The 14,600-nt window shown below is 38.2% G+C and overlaps 1 protein-coding gene across 1 annotated transcript; it reads left to right on the top strand.

Annotated features, from left to right (window-relative positions):
• The first annotated feature begins 8,463 nt into the window (after nucleotides 1-8,463).
• LOC145092675 (beta-glucuronosyltransferase GlcAT14B-like) lies at nucleotides 8,464-10,441 on the top strand. Its single transcript, XM_079030641.1, has 4 exons — nucleotides 8,464-9,177; nucleotides 9,315-9,390; nucleotides 9,484-9,599; nucleotides 9,691-10,441. Exons 1-4 carry the CDS (start codon nucleotides 8,640-8,642, stop codon nucleotides 10,203-10,205), a joined length of 1,245 nt encoding a protein of 414 aa, XP_078886767.1. The 5' UTR covers nucleotides 8,464-8,639; the 3' UTR covers nucleotides 10,206-10,441.
• Nucleotides 10,442-14,600: the final 4,159 nt, after the last annotated feature.

The following is a 14,600-nucleotide window of genomic DNA, read 5'->3' as shown; positions in this document are numbered from 1 at the left end:
ACTCAAACCAAGGCTCTGATACCAACTTGTAACGACCAAAAATTTCAACCAATTTAAAATTTTCGAAAAACAACCCGATTCCATTAAAGTTATTACAAAAAGGTTTTCAATACAATTTATTTAAGTATTCCCAGAATCTCATCACAATATAAACACGAGGAGCGGTACGATCACGCCTTCGCCTTGCCACGGTCTCCTGAAGAACCTGAAAAACATTAAACCACAACTGTAAGCCCGAAAGCTTAATGAGATACCCCCAAAATACCAACCACATATACCATACATGCATAACATGCCATAACATATCCAATCACAGAACAACCATGCACTTCGGGTCTACTGTGGGACTGGTCCGCCGCACCGGCCAACAGTCCACCTGGTCCACCCTCCGAGTCTAGCCATATACCTCAAGTCTACAGTGTGATTGGTCCGCCCGCACCGGGCCTTCAATCCACCTGGTCCACTCTCTGAGTCTACAGTATGACTGATCCGCCCGCATCGGGCCTTCAGTGGGCCTGGTCCACTCTTCGAGCCTCGGCACGTCTGGTCCGCCCTCTTGGGGCCTACAGCCTATCCGGACCGCTCGCTGTGCCTTCGGGACAACCGGTCCGCCCTGGGTATCTTGGCCTACAGCACAAAGCAGGACCCGCCTCAACCCAACTCCAGTCCAAACAACCATGTGCACATATACATACAATCATATAGCAATTCACAGTCAACAAGCATATCAAATAGATCACATAACATATCATCATCCTAACTAGGATACCGACCTAAACGGTCACTAGCATAACATCACCCTATCTCTCAGGATACCGATCTCAACCAGGTCTCTAACATATATCATCCTAGCTACCAGGATGCAAACATATCAAAGCAATAACATAACAACAACTACCCGGATCTCAATCCGATAAGGGCCGGCCTTGGTGCCTTAGACCCTGTTGATATAGTGAGGATAACTCACCTCAAAACTGCCGACTGAACAGATAACCCAAGCTGCTCCGATCACTGATACGGTCTCCACCACCGGACAACTACCAAGGCACTGAACTCAAAACAATATTCAACAATTACCAAAATGCCCCTGGAAATCAACTGGTCAACCCTTGGTCAAAGACAAGGTCAAAGTCAACCCCTGATTGACTCTACTCGCCGAATCAACCCGATGACTCGCCGAGTTCCCATGCTCAGCATTTCCTTCAATCCGCGATCCAACTCGCCGAGTCACCCCGAGACTCGCCGAGTCACCCCGAGACTCGCCGAGTCCAACAACTTTGAGTCCACTCACACACAACTCACCGAGTCATCCCTTGACTCACCGATTCACGGCTCAACCAGAAAAGATTGGGACTCTTCGACAAGACTCGCCGAGTCCAAGAACAGACTCGTCGAGTCTAAGGCTATCTTCAACCTACTCGCCGAGTTGTTCTTCCAACTCGTCGAGTTCCAGGCCATCTTCATCCAACTCGCCGAGTTGTTCTTCCAACTCGTCGAGTTCCAGCCTATCTTCAAGCAACTCGCCGAGTACCACCGGGTCTGAATCCATACAGAGGCTCTCCAAGCCATGCAGATGATCCAAACCATAGATCTACCCTTCCTAAGGCCATTCATCACGTAAAGTGGCAAACTTTACGTGAATCCAAAGAGATCTAGGCCTTTTACACTCTAGGGCTAGGGTTTGGGACAAATAGCTCCTTCAAACACTCATCAACAGGGACTTTTATGCATTCAAGCCTTTCTCCATTCCAGATCTGAGGTAGCAACCTCAGATCTAACCTCTAAACTCCAATACATCACAAGATATGTTTCCCCATAAACCCCAAAATGATGCATCTATATGAATACAGCCCAAGAACGAGATAATTACCTCAAAAAGAAGCCCCAACAGCAATGAAACCCGAATCTAAGCAAAGCCCCTTGTTCCAAGCCTCCTAACCTTCAAGATTTCCTCAACAATCACTTCTTCAAGCCTCCAAATGCACTTTGATCCTCTCACACATGACAACTAGGGTTTCTGGACTTAAGAGAGAGTAGAGAGGCTGGGGGAAAGGATGTTATGTTCTTTATATAGGGCTCAACCTCCGGATTTATGGTTTTCTCCACTCAGCACCAACTCGCCGAGTCCACCCATGCTACTCGCCGAGTTGGTCAGAGTCGCGACCCTACTCGCCGAGTCCACTCGTGGACTCGCCGAGTTGCTTCTTCCCATTTTACTCTTTTAGCCCTTCAACTTACCCTTGCTATACCGGGATGTTGCACATGGTTGTTTGGAATGGAGTTAGGTTGAGGCGGGTCCTGCTTTGTGCTGTAGGCCAAGATACCCAGGGCGGACTGGTTGTCCCGAAGGCGCAGCGAGCGGTCCGGATAGGCTGTAGGCCCCAAGAGGGCGGACCAGACGTGCCGAGGCTCGGAGAGTGGACCAGGCCGACTGAAGTCCCGGTGCGGGCGGACCAGTCATACTGTAGACTCAGAGAGTGGACCAGGTGGATTGAAGGCCCGGTGCGAGCGGACCAATCACACTATAGACTCGATGTATATGGCTAGACTCGGAGTGTGGACCAGGTGGACTGTTGGCCGGTGCGACGGACCAGTCACACAGTAGACCCGAAGTGCATGGTTGTTCTGTGATCGGATATGTTATGGCATGTTATGCGTGTATGGTATGTGTGGTTGGTATTTTGGGGATATCTCACTAAGCTTTCAGGCTTACAGTTGTGGTTTAATGTTTTTCAGGTTCTTCAGGAGACCGTGGCAAAGCGAAGGCGTGATCGTACCGCTCCTCATGTTTATGTTGTAATGTGATTCTGGGAATACTTTAATTTAACTGTATTGAAAACCTTTTTGTAATAATTTAATGAAATCGGGGTGTTTTTGAAAAGTTTAAATTGGTTGGAATTTTTCGGTCGTTACACAATCCCCCGAATGTTTAGAGTTACCAGATTCATTGGATTAATCTCTCCATTTTCGCCCATGATTTCTGCAAGAATGGGGTCCTCTGTTGAAATATTAAATCCAATTTCGTTCCCAATCTTGACTGTTATCTCCAATTCATTTAGCTCATCACCATTAGAGACTTCCGTTTCATCGATTTATGGTTCACTGGTTGGGAAGGCTGGAGCATGATTTAGGTCAATAGCACCAGTGGGTGGATTCAATGTTTCAGGGGAAGAAGTCGCTCCAAAAGAGGGGGTAGAAGTTAATTGGATTGGATTAGTAATATCATTTGTTAAAGCACTGATAGCTGTGGGCGTTGAAAGAGGTGGAGAGTGAGTCCTTCTCCTCTTGCGTGAATTTTTATCAATGTTATTTTTCGGATCCAAATTTACTTGACCCATAAATAAAAACTGCATTGGACCAATGGAATTAAATGGGCCAAACCAATCCATTGGGACATTTTTAATCCATCATTTGTGGACTCAACCTTTGAATCCACGTTTCAATCAACATGTTGGGTCCCACTGCTGTTTATTGCATGAATTTTTTCATGTATATCTTCCACCATCGCTGGTTCTTCTTTGTTAATTGATAAGATTGACTCCATGAGTCCTGATACCTTTTTGTACCCGTCCTTATCCGTTCCGGCGACTGATTCACTCTCCGGGTGTTCCACCCTTCTTCCCTTAAATTCACCGATGTTGTTTCCATCTCTTCTGCCATGATTTCGCCTTCTTCCATTTCGATGGATTCTAATGGCGACAATCCATGATCTTGATCTTTATTTTCCGTTGCCCTGACCATTCCAAGCACCTCATCTGTTCTTTCTTCACTATTTGAGACATACATTTGCTTCTCTTCTTCAAAGGAAAATGGTTTTTCAAATTCCACAATACCAATCATTATAAACTTACCACCGAAACTTACACGTTGGTGTTTTTTCTATACTTAGTGCTGATGCCAAGTTTAATGCAAGATAGATCATCACGGTGCTTGATATCATCAAACGGTACTATAATATTTTAAAACTAGAGTATAATTTTCTTGAAGTTTGATTCACTCCAAAAAGTAAGTGGTAACCCCACGATCTTTACCCATGCTAGCCTTTCAAATTTAACATTTGAAGGGTCATCAACAGAGATCCAACTGAATATTTCTTTCCACGCTTGTTCCTTTTTTAAGAATTCTAGAGCCAATTCAGCCCTAATAAATCTTAAAAGAATACTTGTTCCACCAATATATTATACTTCAACAAGATTGTCACAGTGAATAGATAACAACGCAAGCATATGGCCAAGGCGTTGAACAAACTTAGCCTCACCAAACAGAACCCTAGTTTGCATCCATTGTTCCATTGGTTCGTCTGCTTTTATAAAGGAGGTGGCGATACCTTGAAAGGAGTTGATGGATCACAATGCTTACCAATTACGTCGGCGAACGATCTTCCATCTCTAAAACCGCCCCCGACATTCCGTATGGGGTTCCCCCTGCCGTTAACGTTGACTTTAGAAGAGAAAGGAACCTGTTTATTTGCCTGAAATTGTTTGGCTGGGGGATTCCTTTTGTGTCTTTTGACATTCACCTCCAAGGAATTATTCCTACACTTCGTCCCGTTTAGTTTACGTTCCAGTTCCCTCACGTCTGATACCCCAACGAATCTGATAAACCTGAAATTCTTTCCGTTTCTATCTCTTTTCCCTTCAAAGTTAACGTCCGAAAGTCTTCCAAATGGATAAAAAATCTTCTTGAACTCCGTCTTGGTGATGCCATTGGGGATGTCAGTGACGAAGAGGTTTGTTACAACCCCGTTCGCCTTGTTCGCCGAAGTTTTCCGCCTTTGGACACGCGACCATCCGTCTTCCATCCTAGGGTTGGAGCATGTTTGATAAAAATAAGCTAATTTATTGTAATATATACAGATCATTAACACCATAAATATAATTTATTGTAGCTTGAAATAGTTTATAAACTAATATTTTAAAACGATAAATTAACTTATTCATACATTTTTTCTCAAATTTCCTTTAATAGTAATCTCCTTTAACAGAAGGAATAGAAGCTCACGGCTAGCTTATTTTTCGAGCTTTTTTATGTTGTCGTGTTTGGTAAGCCAAAAAATAACTTATAAGCTAGCTTTTTGAAAAGTACTTAGACTAGCTTTTTAGGAGCTTTTTATTTTTTTTCAAATATACCCCTTAATTAATTATAGAAACAAATATTCTTAAATATTTGAGAGAATTACTAATTTATCCATTTTCCCTAATTATCTATCTAAAAGTAGCCAAAAAAACTTTAGCTAAAAATACCCCCGAAAGAGTAGACGGCTAGCGTTGACTACGATCATTGTGTGTTGACTACGGTCAACGGGGTGAAGTCTACGGTTTTAGCGCAATGGGCTAGTGTTTTCTAGCCCGTCTACTCTTTCGGGGCCCATTGGCCCATAATATATAATGTATTGATTTTCAGATTAGGTCATTTTTACTATTTTTTTCCCTTGTTTTCCTACTGTTTTCTCTCAATGGAGCACCCGAAGAACAACGAAGTACAACTATTTTTTATCGAAATTTTACCTATTATTCTTGATTAGGAGTGTAACGCTTGTTTTAGGTATCATTTATTTCTCTAACATTTTAGGGTTTTGGACTGGGACTCGACGAATTCGGGAGCTCCAACTTGTTGAGTAGGGATCATTATAGACGAGGGATGAAGGGTCTACTCGACAACTTGGAAGGCCCCAACTCGACGAGTAGATGTTGGAAAGGAAAACCCTAATTTTTTGGGTTTTGCACCCTATATAAAGAACTTATGGCTCATTGGTGGTCTCCCTCATCGTCTTTACATCCCAAAGAAACCCTAGTTCGAGCCTTATACTTTCTTTTGCATGTGTGTGAGCTTTGAGAGTAACTTTTAGTGCTCATTTGAAAGGAACTGGAAGCTTAAAGACGATAGATTGAGTAGAAGGCAATAGATCTAGGATTTTCTCCAGTGTTGCAGCCACATTGAGGTATAAAGTCGAAACCTTGGCCTTTTATTGCTTAGATCTTCTTCTATGAAAGTTTATGGCCATTATTAGCCTAGTTTGGGACTATCCTTGGATCTGAGCATGATATGGAGATTTGGCTTCAGATATAGTTATCTCAGGGCCTTTGTGGACTTAACGTTGTCAATTTATCAACTCTTGGCCCTCCTTCATGCTCTAAGATTCTTGATAAGCTTGTTTAAGCGTTTTTAGCCCTTTGATGCCTTGCATGGATGTAAAATTAGCAACTTTAGGGGACTGGATCTGTAGTATGGGGCTTTAGATTCGACTAAAAAGGGCCGAATAGGTTAAGACTAGGAAAACTCGACGAGTTGCCTTGGCAACTCGACGAGTTGGATCGGGTTTCCCCGTCTTTTGGATGCTGAGCGAACTCGACGAGTTGATGAGACAACTCGACGAGTTGGCTAGGGTTTTTCCCTGACTTTCTGAACACTGAAGAAATTCAACGAGTTGCTATATGCATTCGAAAAGTTGGGTTCAACATGGACTATTGACCTTGACTTTGACCATGGTTGACCAAGTTTGATTTTAAGGGTATTTTGGTATTTTGAAAAATGAGTCACTTGGTGATTGTAGGCGGTTGAGTTGGAGTTGTGGATTGGGATTGATCTTATCGCTTCAACATTTCTTGAGAGGTGAGTCTCCTCACCGTACCAATAGGTCGAAGGCACCAAGGCCTGCCCATTATATGATATGTGAATTGTTAGTTGATTATGTGATATATCGGTATGATAATTGTAAGGAAGACCCCGGGGGTTTCCCGTGACAGTAGATTGAGACCATGTAGGGGTTCCCATGGCATTTGGTATAAGTCCTTGGAGGGTTTCCAAGGCATCTTAATATGTTTATATGTTTAGCTCGTATGATATTTATTTGGTTAGTGAAGACCATGTGGGGGTTCGCAGGGCAGGTAGTCAAGACCATGTGGGGGTTCCAGTGACAATTAGTAAAGACCATGTGGGGGTTCCCATGTCAGGTAGTTAAGACCATGTGGGGGTTCCAGTGGCACTCGGTATAAGACCTTGGAGGGTTTCCATGACATCCTTATATGTCTGTATACATGGATTATGTGGTATGTGTAGCTTATATAGCTAATATTGATTACATGATTATATGGACTGTGTGAGGTATGCTTTGGGGAACTCACTAAGCATTAACTTACAGTTTGTTGGTTGTTTCAGGTACTTTAGAGCCTAAGGGCAAGGGCCCGACTTGATGGTATTTTATGTTCATCGGTAACGGTTTTGTTAATTAAAAATGAAAAATTTTATTGGAAAATTTGGGTTGTTACAAGTTGGTATCAGAGCCTTGGTTTGAGGGATTCAGGCACACTCTCGGGTGTGTCAGGACTCAAACTAAGAAAATGGTAAAATTGTTTTCAAAAATCAAAGTTAAAACTTCTTAAACTGAAAAGGGGAGAGTGCAATGCGCGTAATCGGCCGAGCTCAAGTAAGTAGTTCCCCAATATGTTAGCCATGCTATACTGATATTTGGATTATGATAGTCAAATGGATCTTGCTATTTGTATGCTTTAAAAATTGTATACGGTTAGGATATATAGCCTTAGAATGATTGATTTGACCTTATTTCATGTTCATTGTCTGGCGATGGTCCTATGGTAGAGTTTATTATTTGAAAGTCTATTTGATCCTGTTCTGTGTATAATTTGGATGCATAAGGCAACCTGTTATGATTGATCTGATTTTTGGTTTGATGTGGATGGAGCAAATCTTAGGATAACCTAGGATTTGAGTTATGCGGTAGCCTGTGAGATATGTTTTGTTATGGGACGAATTAGACTTATCAGGTAGAGCCTTGGGGAAGGTATAGGTAGGTGTGAAAGGTAGTATTGGACCCGTACTACTGAAAGCATAGAACCTGTGCAGTCTGGACTTGTACATCGTAGGTTTCGTATGAAGCCTACATTTTTTTAATGGTTGTAATCTATATAAAATTGTATATATATTATGATTCCTTTATTTTTTTTTTCGAGAAACAATTTTTTTTTACCAAAGCCGTAGAATTTTTACCGAAACCTAGACTACGGCTTGGGAAACCATCGTTCGTCGAGAGGAAACCGTAGGTTATAAAATAACCTACTATTTTAGATTTTCGAAATGATTTTTTTAATAGTTAATCCGAAAAAGTAGACAATTTGACAAAACAGTAGCTCATTCTAATTACGGTTTCGTGGGTTATTGTTGGACAATTGCTAATTTTTTGCTATTTTGGATAGGTAGTTAGAGAAAATGACTAGATTAGTAATTCTCTGTATTCTTAAATGTCATTTTATATAATTTTATATATTTCAATTAGTTTTACCGAATGTAATTTATTATTAGTTAGCAATATAGCTAAGTTTTATTTAACAACTGTTCGTTTTTTTAGCTACTACCCTTATACATTTTAACTCTTCTAATAACTGATGTAATTTTTATGACCGGTGGATTTCAACTTTGACTCGAAATTAAACCCTCCATCGTCCATACGCTTGTTGAATTCTAAACAAAGAGATTGACAATTTTACTTAAACTTATCAATCAAGAACATAACTGAATCTTTCGTCTTGTTTATGTGCAAATTCTAAACCAGAGATGTCAATTTACTATAACCTGAAACCCTAATCCAACACTAAAACCCTTTTCAAGAATTTGAAATCCCTATGTTCCAGCATAACGGAATCAGAATCAAAGTTATCTCCATGGGATTGGGAGCCGAGAAGAAATGGCTTTTCACTCTCTTCACCGCTGCAATCATCTCTCTGCTACTCTTCATCTCCTCGATCTTTGGTTTCAGTGCTTCATACGCCTCACACAAATCCTTCTCCTCCACCGTCCACCGTGGGACTAGTCACCCTCCATCGTTTTCCTACTACATATCCGGCACTGGCGGAGACGCCGACAGGATTTTCCGGTTGTTGTTGGCGGTGTACCATCCCAGGAATCGGTATTTGTTGCACATTGGGACTGAAGGTTCTGTCGATGAGAGGAAGAGGTTGGCTGAGTTGGTGAAGTCAGTACCAGTGATTAGGGCTTTTGATAATGTGCATCTAATTCAGAACCCTGATCCAACAACGGAAATGGGCGCGAGCAATATCGCCGCCATTTTACATGCTGCAGCGATTCTGTTGAAGAACGGTGGTGATTGGGATTGGTTTATTACTTTGAGCGCATCGGACTATCCTTTGCTAACACAAGATGGTATGCCCTAACTTTATCTGTTGTTTTTGATAATGAACAGCAATTTTGTTCATCTTCTGCGAAATTTCCTCACAGTTTTGTCGTGTTACTTGATATCATCTTAATGGTACTTCCTTCTTCATATCATCCACTTTCAGACTTGTTTCATGCATTCTCCTCGATTAGCAGAGATGCTAATTTCATCGATCATACCAGTGACCTTGGATGGAAGCAGTAAGAATAATCTTCAATTTCATTACAATTGATGGTTTCCCTTTTCATCTCTAATTCAACCATATTAAATCAAATTTTCATCATAATATGTAGAGATCAAAGGATTCAGCCGATTGTAGTTGATCCAGGGATTTACTTAGCAAGACGAACCCAAATCTTTAGGGCTACTGAAAAACGACCTATGCCAGATGCCTTCAAAGTTTTCACAGGCAAACTTCCTACCTCCTACTTCCTATATCTCTAGTGAACTAAACTCACAATTTTCTCTTTTCTGAAGAAAACTTTGATCTGGTTTTTCAGGGTCTCCATGGGTGATTTTGAGCCGATCTTTTCTTGAATATTGTGTTTTTGCGTGGGATAATCTCCCTCGAACACTTCTTATGTATGTTAACAACATTGTTTTGGCCCAAGAAGTTTACTTCCATACTGTAATCTGCAACTCACCTGAGTTCAAGAACACAACCATCAACAATGATTTGAGATTCATGGCATGGGATAAACCCCGAAAGATGGAACCCATGTTTCTCAAAAACTCAAACTACAAGAACATGGTTGAAAGTGGAGCTGCTTTTGCAAGAAGGTTTGATGAGAATGATGCAGTGTTAGACATGATTGATAGTAATATTTTAACCCGCAAAAGTGGGCGGGTTGCACCAGGGTCATGGTGCACGGGTCATAGGAACTGGTTCATGGACCCGTGTTCTCATTGGGGTGATGTTAATGTCTTGAAACCAAGTCATGAAGGTAAGAAGTTTGATCAGTTGATAAAGAAAATGGTGGATGATTCGAGTTTAGAGTTGAATCAGTGCAAATGAAAGTGGAAAGTGGAAACATGTCAAATGGTTTAAAGAAAGATTAATCTTTCTTTTTTTGTAATTCATGAGGTAAAGATTGAAGCTTTGTTATTTGTTATGGTGTGAAGGTGCATCATGATTTTGTTTATTTTGTTTATTTTGTTTATTATGATTATGATTTTGATTTGTTCAAGTATGATAGGAAATTGTGATAAAGGGGAATGGGATTATGAAATCAAGAGTTGTTTTGTTGTAAATATGTGGTTATGGGATTTGAGTTTTTTTTTTATTTTTTTATTTTTTTATTTATTATTATTTATTTTTTTTATTTTTTTATCAATTTGTTGTTAAATATTATGGCACACATCACATTTCATCAGCCAATTTGAATTTTAGACGAGATTTAATGGATTTACAATGTCCATAGCGTAAGGATTATGATTTTCTTTTCATTTGGATGAAAGATGAGGAAGAAATAAAAAATGATTAAAAAAGAAAAAAGAAAAATTCTGTTATGGTTTGGGTTTTAATTTAACTTTTGAAAATGGGTTTGATCCCATCTTCATTTTCGTTTTTCGTATAAATGGATTTGATCCTGTTACTGTAATACCTCAACCAAGCATCATCGTAAACACACAATTTTATTTATTAAAAAAGAATCAAAGACATCAATTCTCATCACCTCCATTCTAACATCTTACGAGTGTTTGCGAATACTAGCTAGTGCGTTGTAATAATAAAAAGACTAGTCTCAATTGATAACAGATCGTTTTGCATGTCTTGCTAAAGTAAATATGGTTTGGAACAATTTTAAATGGGTAAAAAAAAAGTTTATCATAAGGCCAATTGAGTAAACACTAATAGTTTTGCATGTTTCTACTAAAATAAATAATGTTCTTATTCGGGTTAACCTGGGCCCGATAAAAAACGTAAAAAAGAAACCCAAAACCATACCCCTATCTATATGTCGGGTTTGTCGGGTCAAGTTGCATAATCCGATTTTGACATTCAGACCCTATTAAACCCGCCATATTTATCTTTTTCGGGTTTGGATAAGATCAAGTTAATTGGGTTCGGACTTTCTTGACACATCTATTCAATATTCATGTCTAAAATCTTGTTAAGGATGGCATGAAAAATATTTTGGTAAATGGGTATGATTTTTGTCTTTAAACCTTTTGGTTGTTAGGGATTTTATAGTAATCGAATATTTGTATGTTTTTAATCAATGTTGTAAAAATCAGTTGAAATGTCTGATTAATCTGCAATTAATTACTTGACATTCTCTATCCGTCTAAGAATAATGCTAATCGGTTGTACTAGGTGGCATTGGTCAAAATCGGTCATTATTCGGGCTAGATGGTCAAAATTAATTAAAAAGTCAAATGAGCAAAGTTATATAAAAATAAGTCAACAAAACTGAAAAAAAAATTAAGATTGAAAAAACGCAAATGGTAGACTAAATTCCCTAATTAGTCACGTCTCTTTGTCTCTCCTCACATCAACGCCTACATTTTCATCCTTTATCATGATGACACTAAATTCTTTGAATTTAATTATAAAATTGAATGAGACTTTGCTATTTCTTTAACTTTTACATATCTATATAATTTTTTTATGTGTATATGTGTATAAAATAAATCAAACTTCGCTATTTGGTGATATTTATTTATTTTTGATTATATTCTTTTATAATTTAGGGCCATCGATTAATCTTCATATAGACGGGTTAATCCATTAATCCTAATTGACCGACTTGTTACCATTTTAGAATGAGACCATTATGGCATATATGGCTGACAACCCAATTTCTATCAATTTAGCCATTTAGAGCAATCACATCGCATCTTACAATAATCTTGAAAATGAATTTCAATTGCTAGCTTAGATCTTTCAACTTATGAAAGCCTTCCAAATGAAAATGTAGGCTCCATCACTAACTTCATTGTAATACCATTTCCTCTCTTTGATAAATGAGTTATTGTTATATATGTAATTATAATTCTATTATTAAAATGTAGTATATAAGTTAATGTTATGTAATTATAGTCATAATGTTAAAACTAAAGATAATTAACTAGGTATGTATAACTTTTATTAACTAATTAACAATTTAATATGTTAATATTAATGATTAAATGAATATTTTAAATTTCTAAATGATTAAATATTTATAAAGTGATAAATGAGGTGACAGTGGGGACCATTTTTGAAAGATGTGTGTTATTGCACCGATGTGAGTAGTCATTGTAAAGCTGATGTGGTACAATTGAGAGATTAGTGACATTACACTTATCGGATCTTAGTACTCATGCACAGCATCACTAGACCGGTATGAATTTCTCATTTAGGCTAGAGCTAATGGGTATTCTTGAATAGCTCGGAATGTTTTCTCCATGATGGGCCTTGATTGAGACAACATCTATGGTAGGATCGAAGTCGGTATTTTATGCAATAGACCAAGTAGAAACCATTTTAAATCAATATGCTTCGTACCAAAAATGATGGAACCTAGAGCTTAAAATTTGTGTGAAAATAAATAAGGGCTAGCATTTTTTTTTTTTGGAAAATGGCTTACAAGTCAATGAAATTTCCAAACTGTACAAAAAACCTAAATCATGTTTGTCTATTTAAAAAAATCCAACGAACTTAACATTTTGTCTAAAAAAGCCCAACGAAGTTTTTAGATCGTTCAAAATACTCAATCATGTTTTGTCTGTTCAAAAGGTTAAGTTCGTTGGATTTTGTTGAACAGAAAAAACATGATTGAGGTTTTTTGAACGGTTTGGAAACTTTATTGGTCGTACAAGTTATTTTCCCGATACGGTAATAAGCAACATCATCTGTTTCTTTTCTTTGACTTCCATAAAATCGAACAAAAATGTAACTTAGTTGAGTTTTTTAGACAAAATGTTAAGTTCGTTAGGTTTTGTTAGGTTTTTTTAACAAACAAAACATGAGTAGAGTTTTTTGAACGGTTTGAAAACTTCGTTAGACCCATAAGTCATTACAAGTTCAAAGTCTTATATAGCTATAATCCTCTATAAATGTTGCACTCGAGCAGGAGTGATTGTGGAAGTAATTTCCCCCGGTTTTAGAACAATCATGAAAGAAAAAGGAGAGAAAACATCGATGATAAAAGAACAAGAAAACAAGAAATAACCCTAAAAAACCATCTCTTAGAGACAAATAAATGGGCGGGACAATCATAACATGTAGACAACAATTAGAAAACAAAGAAACTCAACACTCCCATATTGGCACGTGACCTGACACACATGAGACATTTGTAACAATCGTAAAATTGTCAACGTTCGTACCTTATTGGTCATCGCTACCAAATGCAATTAGAGAATCATCAAGTATAAAAAGAAAAATTGATATGCCGCCTTAATCTTTCTTTGTGTCGAACCCCATACCTCTATAATAATGGTAGAGTAAAGGGTGGCCCCAAAGCGGAATTGACCGGTGGTTATTGGTCGAAGCCCCACTAGGTAGCCAGTCGAATGTAAGATTTCCACATCATACAACTCTGTCCCGAGCTTCTGTCGTTGGCCAAATTTATCATATTCATTTGAATTCAACATATTGTAAGACTAATAAGCCAAAGCAAACCGAGCGTGGGGTGAGATGCATGCAATTGAAGAAGACGTAAACTATGATGTCCCCATGATAGGAACCTAGTGGTTGAGATGCGGAATTCCACGCATGAAATCCATGATTAAAATCCTGACACATTTAAAATATTACTAGTGCTCTGCGATTTACCCCTATTCTTTCTGATTCTCTGCAACTAAAGTTTGTCTGTCTCCCATTTTCTGACTTTACCGAAGGGGGATTCATTAAGTATGCTTTAACCTAATTTTTGTTTGGTATTCTATTAAATTGTGACGGATTTTAATTTGTGAATTATTTGAGTTATGTAGATTTTTTTTTGTTAATTTTATGATTTTGGTGTGATTTTGTTGAATTATGTGGATTTTGTGAACTTTTATAATTTTGAATATCTAAAAGTTAGAAGGATATTAGTTATATGACTGTTAAATTTTTTTGAAGACTTCTCTAACTTGTGTCAACATATAGGAACACTTGCTAAGGTTTACGAATGAAGATGCAACTGATGGCTTTTGAATCAAATGATGAAACCTGGTAAAATATAATTAACATTTATGTTATAATTTTATTAGTCATTGTCATATACTTGTGGATTTTTTCTGTAACTTGGAAGGAATGAAAATTACTCTTGTAATTAAAAGTTGATAATTCACTATTTACTAATTTCTATACAAAATAAATAAATAAATAAATTACGTCTGATGTAGACACGTTAAGCATACTGTAACAGATTTTCCCGCCGAAGAAGAGAATATAATCGTATCTACATTTACAGTCATTTCCAGTCACCGTCATCAACCA

The sequence above is a fragment of the Lactuca serriola genome, chromosome 3 (assembly GCF_051521515.1).
Source record: "Lactuca serriola cultivar US96UC23 chromosome 3, Lser_US96UC23_V15, whole genome shotgun sequence".
Taxonomy (NCBI): Eukaryota; Viridiplantae; Streptophyta; class Magnoliopsida; order Asterales; family Asteraceae; genus Lactuca; species Lactuca serriola.
This window is presented reverse-complemented; position numbering and strand designations above follow the sequence as displayed.